General features: G+C 37.0%; 1 protein-coding gene across 1 annotated transcript in view; it reads right to left on the bottom strand.

Annotated features, from left to right (window-relative positions):
* The window catches only part of PCNX2 (pecanex 2), a 111,337-nt gene that overhangs the window by 3,074 nt on the left and 90,681 nt on the right, over nucleotides 1–17,582 (bottom strand). Inside the window, 8 exon segments of the mRNA XM_088143561.1 lie at nucleotides 2,932–3,107; nucleotides 5,523–5,797; nucleotides 7,019–7,249; nucleotides 7,889–8,033; nucleotides 11,255–11,358; nucleotides 12,500–12,733; nucleotides 13,697–13,950; nucleotides 15,944–16,156. Coding sequence (XP_087999687.1) covers nucleotides 2,932–3,107; nucleotides 5,523–5,797; nucleotides 7,019–7,249; nucleotides 7,889–8,033; nucleotides 11,255–11,358; nucleotides 12,500–12,733; nucleotides 13,697–13,950; nucleotides 15,944–16,156 — 1,632 coding nt within the window.

A 17,582-nucleotide genomic window follows, 5' to 3' on the forward strand; every position in this document is an offset into this window, starting at 1 on the left:
GCTTAGATGATGTCTGAGATCTGAATTCCTATCTCTGTTTAATTGTTATTGTGATTGTTTTTAGATGGTGCCCAGGGGAATTGTTTAGTTTTGAGCTCTAGGGATAGTCAGATAGCACTGGGAGACATCAGATGACACTTTAACAGAATTGAATCTGGCCCATCTGGTCATCTAGAGAGGGCCAGCCAAAAGCTCCATCTCTTTGTAAGGTATACAGGGCATGGGCAAGGCAGCCTCCTTTGTAGTAGCTCCTGCCTTGTGGAATACTCTTCACCAGAAGTACGTGTAGCCCCATCTTACTGCAATTCCACAAACAAGTTAAAGACATTTATTTCAATGTGTCTTCAGTCCCAGCTGACTGACTACAGCTCTCATTTTGGGTTTTAATGATTGGTTATTGCTGATTTCTGAGACTGATTTTGATCTAATTATTATGTCTCATTTCTTCTGTTTCTTATATTATACGCAGCTTAGAGTCTTTTGGGATTGGGGAAGGCTATAGGTACTGTGAAATAAATAAATAAATAAACACATAAATAAATAAATAAATAAATAAATAAATAGGTGATAAATAAATAATCTGGTGTGTAGATAGTTGGACAAGTCTAATATGCTTCACAGAATTGCTTTATGCTGCCCGGAGGTCCTTGCTATCTCCTCCGTTCTCCCTACCCTTCCATTCTGCCCTATCCATAGGCTTTGAATCAAATGCTACCATGATTTAGCTCTGATCAGCTTGCAGACTAGCTTGAAAGAGTAATGCTTCAGTACAGGTTATTATATAATAATGCAAAATCACCATTCAGCAACTACATAAATCATTCTACATTATTAAAGTAAACCACTGCAGTAATAATATAATACAATCTGTCAGTCATTCATATTTCTTGATGTGAACCAAGGGCATTGTGGCTCCTGACAGGATTAGTGCCAAAAATTGTGCTATAGCGATGAACAGGAATTTGCAGTTTACTATAAGCAGGCACAACTCAGAATCGATAAAACCAGACATGCGTTTTAGACATTCATGAAAGGCAAAGATTCTAACTCCAAGCAATGCATAACAGCTCACTTTCAAGCTGTATGAGTAACAACGTATAGTAAATGCATTTATACATGGGTATATACTATGATCAATATGTATTTTCAATTAAAATCTACTTGGCTTACTATCTATATATTAATTACATATGAAATAATAATTAAAACTTATATAAGGACTATTTTCTATATTGCAAGAAATTCTATTTCTTCTGCTTGGAACAATTAAGAGTATACTAAATCATTCATTTTTGTAGTTAATCTATGTTGTAGCCCCGCTACTTTCTATTTAAAAAATGTAAAATTATTAATCCTATGAAATTCCTTTGCATATACACCCTTAGATGTCATTGTAGTTTAGAAGTGGAGTAGGGAATTTTTAGTTGCAGACCCATAGAAAACTGAATTTTTCAGTTTCTTGAAGCTCATTCTTTGTTGATTATTTTTATGCTAATATTGTTAAATGTAAAAATATACTGAAGCTAGGAAATACTGTATGATGAGAATCTTGGTATGCTGACATTCACAGTCAAATGTAATTAAACATCTGCTCTCACTTTAAACAGTTAAGCTGACCACTGTCCAAAAATATCCCATACATGTCTTTAATTCAGTGGTTAAAGTGTTTTATAGTAGACCACCCATATTTCCACATAAATAACTCAATATCTGCAAACAGTTAGGAAACAAAAGAGTCTTTTATATACTTTATAAAGACATTTTTGAAGCTTAAGACCCACCCCTCATGCTGAAATTTACTCAGAGAACTTTGACTGTTAGAGCTGTAGATGGAAAGATAAAGCTAAGTAAAATTAATTATTAAATTATTTTATTTACTTATTTAAAAGATTTGTATGGCCGCCCATCTTAGAACATAACTCTGGGCAGCTTACAACAGCAATAAAACCAAGAAACAATAAAAACCATAAAACCATAAAAATTATGAAGCACTGGACTCCCCTTAGGTAATCCATGATTTTTATGTTACAGTTAAGGTTGTTTTTCTAATTATCTTTGGACTAGCTTGTGAAAGCAAATAGGCATACAATACTGTTAAATAATCAGACCAGTTTAGCAGCAACATTCATTTTAAGCTTAGTATTACTATGTATAGGTAGATTTTTTTCCAAATATTTTTGTGCATTAATGCTAAGGACAGCACACACACTCACACACCAGCAGGTAACTGCAACATTTATGGCCACAGTTCCAGGAGAGAGTTAAGCATTTTTAAACCCATTAATTTTGAAAGAATCTGAGGTGAGACCAAGGGCAGTTTAAGTGCAAGATTCCTTCATGACATCAAAAATCTTTGCTGCGGGCAAGTAAGGGAGGGGCATAGGCCTCCAGTAGAAGGCATGCTGATGTCCCATAGGTCATGACACCATCACAAAAATGACATAAGTGATACAATTGGCATCATTTGCAAGATGACATCATGACACACTTGCTCTCAGTGCAGATAGGACAAGGGTGTCAGGGGAATGGCTTGATATTAGTTAGGCACTGGAATATCTTTTGGACTTAGCCAGGGGTCCAGCTGTCAGATTCAATGTTACAGTTTTGTTTTTCCAACACCTTGTGTTTTTTTATGGGTTTTATTTATTGATTTTTAAATTTTTGATACAAAAAGAAGAAAAAATACATAAAAGTCATTTAATAAAAAAGTGAAAAAAATACAACAAAGAGAAAAAAAGTGTTAATACATCATCATAACAATAACCAATCACAATTCTCTATATGCTTATCTAATACAAATATTATTCAAGTACATATAGATTGCTAAGAGATTTAACGTCTTGTGTTTAACTTGGATTGTTGGCCATCAATAAATGTTCATTATTGGGCAGCCTATAGTGTCAGGGAATAAATGCAACTGAGGATAAGTACCTGGGAACGGAGCAATCTGAAAGGAAGGGTGCAGTTGGGGTGTGCTGTTCCTTGTATGCTGGGAGCTGCTGCTCTGGCTTGAATTATTAGCTGGATTACTGCTGGAAGATCCATTCCTACTGGCTCCTTCTTCACAGCTGCCTCTACTGTGATTTGCGTTGCAGTCCTTCCGCATCCTGTTTGAAAAGAAAGAGTCAGGAACGCCAGAATGCAGTGGACATCTCAGGGCCAGATTCTGGGGAACACGAGTGGGGTGGTATTTTTGCCTTTGCTTCCAGTGTCTGTGTTTTCCACTGTGGGAACACTGTGCTAGACTAGAGGGGCTGTTCTCTGACAAATACAACAGGAAGTTTTATTCTGAGGATTGTTTTACATTTCTTTGGCAAATAATGGGAAAGGCAGATGTTCATTGATATATTTCTGTCAGCTTTCAAACTGGGCTCACACGAAACAGGTAATATTTTGGTCAGTAATAGCAAATAGCTGTGCAAGTTGCATGTTAAATATTCGACGGGATATGACTGAAATATTTCCATATAAAAAACACTGCTGAAATGCAATGGTAATGGGATTTGCACTTGGGGCATATCTCTTGCCAATTTTTTCCCTTATGTTTTTCTTTGACCCTTTTTCTAAGCAGCTCAGTATTTAATCATTTTGTTCCACACTTTATTTTCAGAGCTATCCTCTGAGGTAGTTTAGATCAAGATAGTAACTGGCTCAGAATCAGCCAATAAACTGCATGGCTGAGTGGAAATTTGAACCTGACTGTAACCCAACTTTCTAATCTAGGGGGGGAATCTGTGGACCTCCAGATATTGCTGAATTTCAATTCCCAGTACCTCCAGTCAGCATCACCAATGGCAAGTGTTAGGGTTAAGACAGTTGTTATTCAGTGATATTTGAAGGATCACAGGTCTCCAGTCTCAGCTCTAACCACTAAACCATGCTAAGTCTCATCCTATGATCTGCATCATTAATATGTGTGATGTAGAAGTCCAATACTTGGACAACCCATTTATTTTTAAAATGTTATACAGCCACAGAAAGTTCAGAACATAATCAGAATATTAGCTCAGGGACAAAGATGCTTAATGCCTGCAATTTTTTCCTGAAAGACATCCCCCCTCTCTTCAAAATTGTTATTATCTTCATTGGAAATAGTCTTTAAGATTATAGGAAAAGTTGGGAGGTCCATTTTGGTTCTCAGTTTGTAGAATATGAGTCATATAGGATCTTTTTAATTTCTATTTCTGAATAGTTGCAAAACTCTTCAACTCATCCAGATATCTCAATTCTGAAAAATCAAATGCTGAAAAAATCTTAAGTGACAAATCTGCCTAGCTATTTCACTTGTCATTATTAACCCCATGACCCAACTGATAGTAAATTGGGAAATTCATTGCAAGTAGAATAAGTTCTACAAATTCTGCAGTTTAGATCATTTGATCAAATGTATTACATTGTTATTTATCAAAGGCAAATTTGGCTCAGCATCAACAGAATGGTAACAGATTATTCTACATCACAGCATTCACACTCAGTCTATCAAAATTATAAAATACTGCAACATTGCTGGAAGGAGTAGAATAGCTGGTATTCGGAGAAAGTTGGAGTCACAGAGGGTGGAAAAAAAATCCTTCCGAAGGTACATACAGTTCTACAACAAAGTTCTTGCCTCCCTTCTGAGTATGTCAAGTTTTACATATCTTTGCCACTAACACATTGTACCTCAGACTCCCTTTCCCACTCCCTGTTAATGTTATGTGGAAAAGTCATACAAAAATTCAGAAAATCTGAAAGCAGGTGAATATTTTTTCAACAGAACTGTATACATTATCACAATGAATTTCTTTCCATTAGCAGCTCCCTAAATATAATGACCTTGGCTGGATGACCTTGGGCCAAACACTTTCTCTCAGCCCTAGGAAGGAGGCAATGGCAAGCCACTTCTGAAAAACCTTGCCAAGAAAACTGCAGGGACTTGTCCAGGCAGTCTCCGAGAATCAGACACAACTGAACAGATTAATATATATATATGTATATATATATATATATAGAGAGAGAGAGAGAGAGGGAGAGGGAGAGGGAGAGGGAGAGGGAGAGGGACAGAGTCAGAGACAGAGATAGAGATAGAGATAGAGATAGAGATAGAGATAGAGATAGAGATATAATGAAGGCAGCACATTCAACGAGTAAGTAGGATGTTCAGCTCAATCAGAATCACTGAAATAATGCAATGAGTATACAATACAGTAGGGATGAATGTATCTCTATTGTGCTTTAACTTCTAAAAGGAAGATCTCCAGGAAAGCAGCCAAAATAGCTGCAAGGAGCACAAGAGGATCAGGGTATAACCCTTAGAGCCACATAAGAAGGGAAAGGGGAGGCAAATCAGTGCTTTGGTTGCTGATCTAATTTAAGTGGATAGTAATCCTATTTTGGACAATGGAGGCAGAAGGCAGCAGCACATGTCGCTTTATGTTCCTCTTAGAGAATCCATCTTGTATTTTGAGAGCCCTAAGATGTCCATTAAAACATCAGTTGAGATACAGTGGAAGGTCTCTATTCACGAGGCCCCTTGTGCTTACCTAAGCCACTTGGTTCTGAACCATCTTTTGATGCTGTCGAGACTTATTGGTCCACCCCAAACATTTCTCAGCTGCCTGTGAGTCCCTATATAGGATGTGGTCAAAGGAGAAACATACATGGGGTATCCCAGAGGCTGGTCACATGAGGAGTTAATCAGGTTCCTCAACACCTGTTTGTTGTTTTGGATGCTGCCTCGCTCTGGGTTACGATTGCGTAAAAAAATAAGTTCCTGTTGCTGTCCAGCCCAGAGCCCTCTGACACACTCCTTGTTAACCTAAAAGCAAACAAAAGTAAAAACTATGTGGAAACATTTTGGAGAGAAAATGGATGGGGGTTGCAATCCTCCTGCTGTTCGCACTGCAGAGTTGCTTACCTCAAGGCCACATGGTAATTTGGAAGTGCTGGGCCTGCTGTAATTCCCCCACCCTTCCTTTGGAAGATTTGGGGGGGTGTCATTTTCTGTTATGAGAAATGCAGCTATTTAGATTTATATTAAGCACAGGAGATGATTTCTGAAGGTACAGAGTTTTTCTTTCAATGTTTATAAAAGGACTGATGTAAGTGGGCCAAGCTGGAGTTGGGGAAGTGTATACTCTTCAGTGGGCAGAAAACTATACAGAAATTTGTGTCATGGCAACAGCTCACTGTATGACAACTCTCTTTGCTGGAAGTACAAGTTTATTTTTTCATCATCACTTGACTCATGGTCAGTCTTAAAAAATGGAGGAGGAGCCAGAAGAGCCCAGGAACTCCAGTGGACCAATACTGTCATCTAGAACTAGGGCTAAGCTGAGCATAAGTCAGCTAGCTGGTAGCCAGTACAACTGCTGTGCATCTGAGAACTGTAGACATTCTAACAAGCCATGTTCAACAGTGAATTTAACACTGAACATATAAACTGCTGCTATGTATTCACACATACATACACACTCCTAGACTGCTGTTATATGATTATCATTATATGAGAAATATATAAATATGAGAACTATAAATCATTGTATAGTTTAGTCACTCTGTGGGATTGATTGGCTTTTTGGAGGTGATGGGGAAAACAAGAGTTCCCCATGTATGTTCTCTTGGCAGTGGTGCCACTAAGTTAGGTAAGAATTTACTGGTCTAATGGGGGTCAAAGACTACTTTCAACAGCCATTCAAATTATTTTCTTTGAAATAACAAAATCAGCATCTCTAACTATGATCCTGCCCAACTGCCCACCCTCTGATTATAAAATGCTTTTAAAAATAAGAAAGCAAAAGCAGTGAGCCCATGGGGTTCCGACATGCCTGTTAATCCAAATATTGATTCTGGACTTGGAAACTGCTGTTCCCATCACTTTGCCACCCTGCAGAGTCGCTAAATGCCCTTCAGATCCCAGATTTAACCTTTGCTATACCACTGTGTCAAGAGACTTATCTAGCCAGAATGGAAATAAAATTCTAAACACAGCAGCTATTAATGTAAAAAAATCTAACAATGAAAATGAGGCAGAGGGTACCTTGATAACTTTGAAGCTCAAGTAGCTTTTGTGGAGCATAATAACTTTATATTCATCCGTTCCTTCTTCCACCACATGCCTAAAAGTGAGAAGCTCTTCTTTGTTTGAGAGGATGGCACTACGCCAAGCAGGATCCCCTTCGTGACAAATCACAACTTTCTCTTCAAAAGACTGAATTGCATCATAAAGAATAGCAGGATCTTCATATTCATCTGGACAGGTGAACTGGTCCTGGTATTAAAAGAAAGCCATGGCTATGATCAGAAGTGTTTATGAAGAGATGAAAGCTTTTAGATTTAGAAACTTCGCTGAGATTGCAGGCCACACTGCATTTGTGCAGAGACCACCTGTAGCAAAAAGCCACGATGAAGGCGTGTAGCAGTTTTGGATTGCTACACTGGAATATCCCACCATTAGCCCATCAGTTGGTTTTGATTATTTTTGGTAGCTCCAGGCTGTGCTGGTGATACCTGATACCCTAAAAAAGTAAGATGAGAATCTACAGTATCACTGAATTGTCTGAAATGATCTGACTTTAAGAATGCACTTTTAGTCACTTACTACACAAAGCTGATATGTCTGTTCAATGGTTGAATAAATGAGGGATGAGTTTTTCTGTATGTAAAATTATTTTAATGAAGTCATTAAAAAACATCCTAACTTCCTAGTAATTAATGGTTTGAATTTTATAAGCTCATTTCTTAGAAGTAATTCACAGCAACTCATCTTTCTGAAGTTGACTTTCATCTGAATTTAACTGGCCAACATATAAAAATTCTAGTTGTCTTTGTTATGCTTACCACATTGTCAGCATAATAAAAGTTATATTATATACAAGAAGTACTTGCTGCAGAAAAGAGAAAAACTCACTTGATGTAGTTTCAATGACATTCTAATTGCAGGAGCAACAACTTGGTGCAAGAGGTCCATATCTGCAAACACCCATTCATCTCTTGATGTAATTCGAAAATCTCCTTTGAACAAGGCATGAAGGCCATGGAGGAAAGAGTCTAAACTGTAAACAATCATATTAATTACTCACAGATTCAATTCCCATTACAGCTGTTGAAAATAAGATCTCTTTCATAGTAGTTGTGATGGAATTCTCTGAGCCTGAGAAAGAAAATGGATGTTTCCAAAATACTGCAGAACAAGAACAGATGGACATTTTTGTGGAATCAAATAAGCAATTAGCATCTTACCCATTAAACCAACACTCAGAAAGAGGATCAAAGGCAATAGGGAGGCACTGGTTTAACACACTTACTGATAAATGAGTATCAAGCACAGTACACATATCCGATTTCCAAGATTTTGTAACCTAACCTCTTTTTTTTTCTTTGCAATCATCCTGCCTACTTGGACTCTGTGCGAATGTTGTTCTTGGTTGTGACCTGCTATAAAGGCCTTAATATAGTTGCAACTGAAAGCTTAGTGCTTATGTTAGATTGTGAGGTTTTGGAAATGTTGTGAATGAAATGACTACACAAAAGAGTGAAAGAAGAAGCAATATACATATGTATGTATGTATGTATGTATGTATGTATGTATGTATATGACATTTGTTCCCATTTTGAGGGTCTCCTTCTCAAAGGAACATAAATCGCTTTTTGAAATACCATGGATGAAATGGCTACACAAAAGAGTGAAAGGAGAAGCAAATTAAAAAAAAAAAAAGACATTTGTCCCCATTTTGAGGGTCTCCTTCTTAAAGGAACATAAATTGCTTTTTAAAATTTTTTCACCCAAGATGATTTCTCAGAAATTGACAAGGAAATAGGAGAAATTCTCCAACATGTTTCAAAGATGGGACAGTGCCTTAGCAGTAAATGGAAAAACTTCTCTTATGATGTCTTCTCTTAGAATTTAATTAAACCTGGGAGTCTGCACACCACAAGACAATAGTATAATAGAAGTCAGAATAATCAGACACCTCTGGCTCACCTCAGAACTAAAAAAGTGAAGAACACCACACTCTATCCATAAGAATTTCTCCAAAATTATCTTCTCCTTTCAAGGAATGTTTCAAGTCTCTTTCATTAAATCAAGAGAATTAGTAGAAAAAATGCAGAATAATTTATTTGCCTGGCACTACAAGTTCATATTGCTTTTTCATTGGGGAACGGCAGGTTCTCCTGGTCCAGTCCTTCTGCAGAAATATGTTCTGCTAAGACACACTAAAATAGGTGTCTGCCATCTCTGCCTTCACCCCCAGGATGCTTATGAGGAACTTGAAAAAAAGTCAGGAGGAAGAAGCTCATCTGCTTGGGATGTCCAAGAACAGATCTGCCATGATCCTGCCCATAATCATCCAACTGAAGGGTGCTTGTTTCTTTGAACATCCCCAGTCAGATGCTTCCAACCTCCCTAGACAAGTAGGCCTGGCTACAGCTGGCATCTGGGTTTCTAAGTGCATGTGTTTATAGGAATATGCAAAATTATAAACAACGGTCAGGTTTGTTGCAGTGAATATAGGAAAGTAAAAAAAAAAATCAAATGAAAGTTACTGGCTATCAGGACCTGATGAGATATTAGGAACTAATGTCAACACTCTATGCATATCCCTAGAATTAGGAACAAAGAAGGATGTCCTATAACAAGTAAAACATTTTAAAACATCTATCCCAGTATTGTTTGAGTTCATACCTTCTAATAAACTGTATTTAATTTTTCTGGCCAGTGTTACTGTGAGTTGGGTGGCCTTACTAACTGAAGAATGAATTAATAATAACAGTTTACCTGGTTGGGGCATACATAAGGAAACATAGCTACAAAGATGCTTTCTATAACAAATCTCTTTTTTGAAGATGTAATGCTACATTCTCTGAGTTGCACTGAACAAGTTCAACAGAACTTAATTCAGATGTTCTATTAATTGTTGGATACACTGCATAATTTGAAAGATAATGTTTGCCATCTACTGACATTTACAGTGACAGGTAAATCAAACATTATTTACATACATTCCATAAGAATATTTGCCAGCATATCTTGCCTTTAAACCCTTTTCCTAAACTGATTAGACATAATTCATGTGTAAATGAATGCAAATTACTGGCTCACATATATAATGTAAACTTCACTTCTGATGTAGCATACAGCTTAGTATTCCTCCCTAAACATTCATTTTGCCCTATAATGGTAATGGTTTCCTAATGACTATGTCAGTATTAGATGTCTTACTTAGTAGAAAGTGATGTGTAACATCAACACTTTGCCCACTTACTCCCCAAATAATGTTAATGAGACTGATGTATGTAACTACGGTTTTCCATTAAAAACAAACACATTATGAACCACCTCCTCTCAAAACAAAGCAAGTGAGTGATGGCCCAAGGTGAAAAGAACAACAGGGAAAAGGCAGCAATTGTGCATACACTTACTAGGCAATAAGTCTCACTAAACAGAATGAGATTTTTTTCACGTCTTCTTCTAGCATTAGAAGAATAGACAGGTTTGGTACAAAATAGTAAGGTTATAATAGCTGTTTATAAATGGTTATTAGAATATTCTGCAATAGATATCCAAGAGGACAGGGAGACATGAAATAAGGAATTTGATTGCCTGGTACATTACCATCAATAAATGGCTACTTTAGTATCTGAGTGGTATATTTGTAATGTTTTAGAATTATGATTAATTAAACAAAAAAATTATGAACATCTATGGATCATTTCAGGAAGCAACTGGTGCATCCAGCTAACTGTTAGAGATGTGGTGCTCAGAAAGAGACATTGGTTCATATAATGTGGTCATATGCTATGGCAGCTCTCATTGTATTGGTAGCATATATTTCACAGATATAAATGTGGACTATAATCCACACAAGTTATGCACTAATATAATTGTTAGTTGTTACAAGAATTACTTTAATATCACAAGAGTCTTGGTTGTATTCACATATTTTCAGTTATATCAATTCACCTAGAGACTTGACTTCCATTCAAAAAGGTTCTTGTATTTATATTAAATGGTAAGGGTAAATTCAAGAGAATAAGTAAGGTAGTATTCTGTTATGTACCCCTGTATTACAAACACAGAATTATTCAGTACTGTACGTATTCATCTGAAAAAGTTGCCAAGTTACTGACTTCAAAATTAATTTTACATTTTCTTCTTGTACTTCTTTCTTTATAATAAATGGAAAAACAAATCATTTGGATGAATTAATACATTTCTGAGCCACTAGCAAATTATTACTGTCATAAGTATTATCACATGATAAAAACAAATTACCTGATGGCCATATTGTGTGATGCTGTTCCCAGTGCTCTTCTACCAAGAATGCACAATGCAAAGGAAAGAGTTACTAAAGGAGAATCTTCATCACACTCTACAGGCTGCAAAATATGTAATATTTTTATTTAGTGCTACAAGAAAAGCTCACTAACATTACATCAGTCCATTGCTATATGGTGTTGTCAGCCCTTTGAAGTAGGACAGGCCAGGAAACAGTTTCCACAAGTTTGCCTGGAACTCAACTTTATTGAGATAGATTGTAGTAACAGAATCCTGAAAGTCTGTCTGTGTTTTCCCTTCCCTCCTTCTTATATCCCAGTAAATGAAGGTGGATCCAGTCTGAGCTTCTTTCTCATGCTTTCTCTGTTTCCTGGACTTAATATATGCTTTTGTTTCTGTAACCATTTCTGCAACGTTACTGCAAGGTCCTTGCTGTGACTTTCTACAGTTGTAAAACTGCCTAGAAATTGTACCATTTTATTTCTGAGAAAAGGATCTTTCGATTCCACAACTTAACATTAATGGTTAGCCAACCCATTTGGCTAAGGCTAAAGTTGGCATATTTTATTTATTCTAAAAATATTTTTAAAAAAAGACTACACAGATTTGACCACCAGCATCTTCTTAGTTTCTCTTTGTCCAATATTGTTGTTGGTACATTATTTTCATTCCTTTGTCAAAATCATTTGGGAGGACAGGTTCAATAACTAACAAATCAAATATATAACCACAAGGGCAACAGGTGTCCTCCAAATATTTGGGAATTCAACACTCATTAGCACTATCAATCACAAGGCACTGCTAGGAGTTTTAGTCAGAAACATCTGGATGACACCAGGTTGCCTACTCTGAACACAGTATAATGCCATACTTTTTCCTATTTTCCCCAGTTTGTTCTCTTTTTCTCCTTACTTTTTAAGGAGCTTTTAAGAGTCACACACTTCTCCAACTTGGAGTTCTCCAGATGTGTTGATCTACAGATTCTGTAACCTTTGGCTGTGCTGGCTGGGGATTATGGGAAATGTCATCTAATAACATTTTGGAAGCACTAGGTTGGGGAGGGCTGGTTGATTTGTTGGGAAATATTTAGCATAATAGGAAATTTATTACAGTGATTTGTGATTAAATGTGCTAAACATCCTGAAAAAAATAAAGAAACACTATCATGTTAATGTGTTAATAAGAACCAATGAAACTACCCACAAGAGGTTATATACATTTGATAAAGAAATAAATATTTACCTCCACTCTTTTCCCAGCGCAGAACTGAATCCAATCTAAGTAAACACTACAGAAACTTGCTCTGGTGATTCCTTGAAGGCAAGGTACATAATCATCATCAATATTGATGCTGAACATTGCAAGGTCACGCTCAATATAATGCCATTTGGAGAAAGGCTGTAGTGTCTTCTGGAATGATTCGTCTCTTAGCCAGGATAGGATTTTGGGGGAGCTTGCAGTAAAATATATAATGCTCTGTAGATGCAAACAGAAGTATGATTGCTTTAGTAACACATTGAACTAGGATATATTTAATTATTTCAAACATTAGAGAAATGCCTCTATGGAGAATTAAGTAAGCCCTGTCTCAGATTGTACTCTACTCTATACTTTCTTCCACCTTGTACACTTCTGGGACTTTGCAATACATGAGGGGAACAGGCTGGATGCCGGTAAGGAGAATGTTTCAACGGTGCATAATAAAAGAAAGGAAACCACCAGAAAGACAACATTAGGACATTGGAAAGGATTAATCAAACAAGTATTATACCTGTTTAAGATTTATGAATGTCATTCTTCCAGTTTTATATTGAAATTTGCATTTAAACATGGGGAAAGGGACCTACTCAGTGCAAAAGGCAGACTTTTAATTTTTCAGCCTTTAGAAAGTAATAAGCATACTATGCCTCCTGAGAAGAGTTATGCTGACACAACAAAATTGGGGGGGGGGACCCACCCCTTTTAAAGAAGCAGTCTTTTGTGGTCTTGAAAAAGGAATAAACTGACAAGCAAATGTGAAGGCACTCAGAGTTTAAATAATCTCCAGTAGCCATGCAGTAAATAATGTATGCAGAAAGGCTACAGGAACTGACCCATTTTATTAAGAAGAGAGCAAAATTATTTTAAAGTTGATAAACAGCCTCTCACCCAAACCTGGTTGTCAGCCAGAGGGCAAGTAAAAAAAGAAGAATGTTAAAAAAATGAAGACTGAGATATGAGCCTGCTGTAAATGTAAATATAGGAGTGTTGCATTCTGTTCCTGACACAATGTGTACAATATTTTATTTCTTTTATTGGGGCATTTGTATTGTGATTTTTTTTTAAAAAAAAAAAAACCCATTAGCTGCTCAGAGTTGCTTTGTGAGAGGGCAGCCATTCCATATAAACGAAGATAATAAATAACAGACCTCTTTCCAGCAGATGAAAGTACCATATTACCTTTATGTAATATCTAATGAGTATCCTTCGCAGATCAAACACTTGGAGCATGGTGGCTGCACTGTTGTCAATGATATTATACCCTTCTAGAATGTACTGAGTCCGTGTTATTTCCCAGGTCAGCCACCGAAGGTTGAAAGCTGCATTGCATGAGAGCATGTGAGGGAAGTGGCCTGGCTTACAACAGCAGCAACTTTCATTGTCCTCATCCCCTTCTGTTATAGCCTCCACCTCCCTTTGCTGGCAGTATGTCCCTTGGAAATGAAACACAGGATAAACACAGTGGCAGTAACTGCAGAGACCAATGCAAATAAGCTCTTCATAGAAAATTGCTGGGCCTCCTTCAAGTAGTTAATACATAGCAATTAAACTAAAGAAAGGGAGAGCTATGACAATAAATAAAATGGGCTGATTATTCTGTGCTGAACAGAAACTGCTAAGGAACAGACTGTTTATTTCACCTTACTAAGTAAGGCATGTCAAATTCTACACTATGGCCTAGAATTAAATAAAGTACAATAACATCCAAATACTTTGCCTTAAATGTAGAAAGATGGGTATGCAATGCAGAAGTGCACGCCAAGTCTTAGCCTTCTAAATGTCTTAGACATAAACTCAGAGTACTCTTTCTGGTTTTATATCCTGGCTATGCCTGTTCATCAACCAGGCCATAACAATTTAAGAGAGCTTTGTTTTGCAAGTTAGTTCTGATAAAATCCAGTCTTTTCAAACCAACTTGGATCAAAAGGATCTGAGAAAGTGGGTGGATGGATGAACAATCCTACAATTGAATTTCATAAACCCCAAATCCAAAACAGTCAGTACTATGGTATTTCTCCTATGATCCATTTATAAAAGTACAGGTATTGGCTTGAATAACAAATCTGATTACTAGTGCTGACTGAACTTCAACCTGCTGTCTCAAATCCATGCAAGCAGCAGGTAACTTTTGTGTATATTCTGTACAGTATTCATATAACATTTGAACATCAAAGTTCCTAATAATAAGGAGGCCACATCACTTCATGACTTAAAATAAAAATTATTCTGATTAATTTGTTTATTTTTAAAAATCATAACCTTAAATATATATATTTAGTAAGGCATGGACTATGTATAAACAAGATAGACATAGGCAATATATACCCAATCCGAAAAATATATTGAAAGAAAAAATAAAAGTATGCGTTGTATTTGAATAAATATGACCAAAGAGGGCAAAACATATTAAATCAACATAGATATGTGAACAGGCTTTGCTCTGTACACTAAGCTGATAACATATTTTATGATTACATCAATGCACCCTGCATCCTTTTTTTCTTATTTGTTCTTGTTTATTGATCAATAATATCACTAGAAGCCTCCTAATTTTTGTATGATAACAAACACTGGGTAACTGATCCCTTTATATACTTGAAGGCATATTCTTTAGTAGGGTCTCTTCTCCCTGACCACATTCACAAAGGTGTCTATATCCCATTTCTGAGTAATAATGGAAATCCAAATATTCATAACTTTCAGCTTTGCAAACATAAATGTCTACAATTCAGCTCACACATCACAAAAGGTCAATTAGATTTTTTCTGTTAGATATTTAATCATTGTATTTAGATTCTATTATTTCATAAGTGTGTCATTTTACTGTATGTCTTTTGTTACAGAGGTAAGAAAAGTCAAGTTCTAAAAACCCTGAAGGCATGTTCACATGTAACAAATTCAGTTTCCCAGATTATCCAGTATAGATTTCTCTAGGAGAAAAAGAAAAAGTAAAGTACAATATATAGAACTAGGAAACAAATAGCTATTAATGATGAAGGCTGAAGCTTTATACACTGTTCCTTAGGAATACAGTAAATACTATTGAGTTTAATAGGACTCACTTCTAAAAAAAAATGTAGAAAGGTCAGGAGTGCAAGTTTATTTCATATTACATAGTATCTAATAGACCACCAGGTCACCATTATGTTTAACGCCAGTGGAATCAGTTATTAATCCCCTGTTTTGGAATGAACCAAATCTAATATGTGACAAGAAAACTATTTCAGCCTTGGAAAGAATGGCCCCAGCTGTCACTTTCTGGCAGCATTTATCACATGAACTCCTTGTGTCGAAGAATCTGAAATGATTTAGCAACTGCCCAAATAGACAATTTCATGCTGATTTTCAGATCCACGAAGAGCATGCAATGAATGAATGCTCTGCTCTTTCTTGACCGCAGCTCTTTAAGCTATGGAGAGTGCTTACCTCTAAATTCTAGCCCCCTGAGCTGGAATGTGACAAGACCATTTCCAATTTCTATCAAGTGAACAAAAGCGTTTAAATAATCAGATGCCAAAATAAAACAGTCCCCGGAACTGTAGTTTCCCCAGCGTCCAAGAATCAAATCTCCACAAAGGGTCTCCTGCAGAGATCTTGTTAGGTGCTCATAAAAGATGGAGTTAAGGTTATCATCGTTTCCTAAAATCACAGGAACACAAAGAGTGTAAAAGGGATGAAAAACCACCAGGCATGAATCTTTTGAGAAGAATCCTATTTCCTTACTGCTTGCTTAACTGCAAGTTCCTTTTTTGGAGACTAAGATGGGAATTTTGGAAGCACATATCATGTCAAAAATGAATGCATTTTACCAAGTTCATTTTTATCGCATGTATCAGGGACTACTCGTACAGTCACTGTGAGGTATTTCTTAGATCCTAAAGTAGGCTAGCAGAAGTTTGAAGGCACTGGAACATTTGCTGCAACCAACAGATCTGGCCTTATAAATGGCTAGGATTATCTTTTTTTTTTTTTTTGTCTGCGCTCAGTCATTACTGACCCTGCAGTGACTGCTTGGACGAGTCCTTGCAGTTTTCAAGGCAATTGTTTCGGAAGTGGTTTGCCAGAGCCTCCTTCCTAGAGCAGAGCCCAGCTGGTGAGCGCAGGAGGCGGGGTTTCCGTTGCTTCGCACCCTTTTCGGGCGAGCATGGTTTCGCGCTTACTGGCAACTGCTCCCGACTCCCGTGAAAGCAAGCACCGCCAGCATTTTTCCTCCCACCGGAGTGAGAGTCCCCATTTATCTACTCACGTGAGTTTTCGACCTGTTGGGTTGACAGGAACTGGGGAGGAAACAGGAGCTCACCCTGTTTAACGTGAAGGCTGGACTCGAACCGCCGAAGCGTCAGCCATTTCTGGCCGGCAACTTTCAGCGTCATTAAGCCGCTGCGCCACTGCGTCCCCCTCTTTAGGATTACCTACCCAGCCATTTATACACTTTGTTTGGAGAAAGAGCGGAAGGCAAGTGTCACTACTAAATATCTCTGCTTTTCAATTCCTGAATATTGTGATTTTAAGAAGAAACCAAACGCTTCACTGAACCAAGAAGTGCTGCATTTACAATAAGGGTTTGAATATGCAGAGCACTGCCTTACAGGAAAATATACAATCTTGCCTGCAAATGTACTTATTTGTTCCTTCTCCCTTCCACAATGCAAATTAAGTGGCCTATAACAAAATGAATGGATAAAACTGAACTCTTGAATGTACTTACTAGGCTTCATTACACAATTGTAGCTTCCAGATTCTGTCTTTAATTGCCTCGTTTAAGCCTAACAGCCAAGAATACTTGACCATGATTTAATTCTGTAAAAAGTTAATAAATATACATAGTACAGCTCATGCAACTACACTGTGGCTTAAGCAACTGGGCAACAAATGCTTCTGTTATGAGACAATGGGTTAAGCCTTTTAGTTTCTTTCCTTCCAGATAAGCAACCAAGGGCAACCCTGCATTAATAAGCTAATTAAAACCTGAGAAAAACAACCATTCTGGAATTCAAATGGGGATTGTGTAACAGTTTCATTGGGACAGAATGAAAATCACAGAACAATGTGCTGTGCTTCTGAG

The sequence above is a fragment of the Python bivittatus genome, unplaced genomic scaffold (genome assembly GCF_059951505.1).
Source record: "Python bivittatus isolate LINGU-HERP-01145 unplaced genomic scaffold, Pbiv_v1 ctg000020_np1212, whole genome shotgun sequence".
In the NCBI taxonomy this organism is placed as follows: domain Eukaryota; kingdom Metazoa; phylum Chordata; class Lepidosauria; order Squamata; family Pythonidae; genus Python; species Python bivittatus.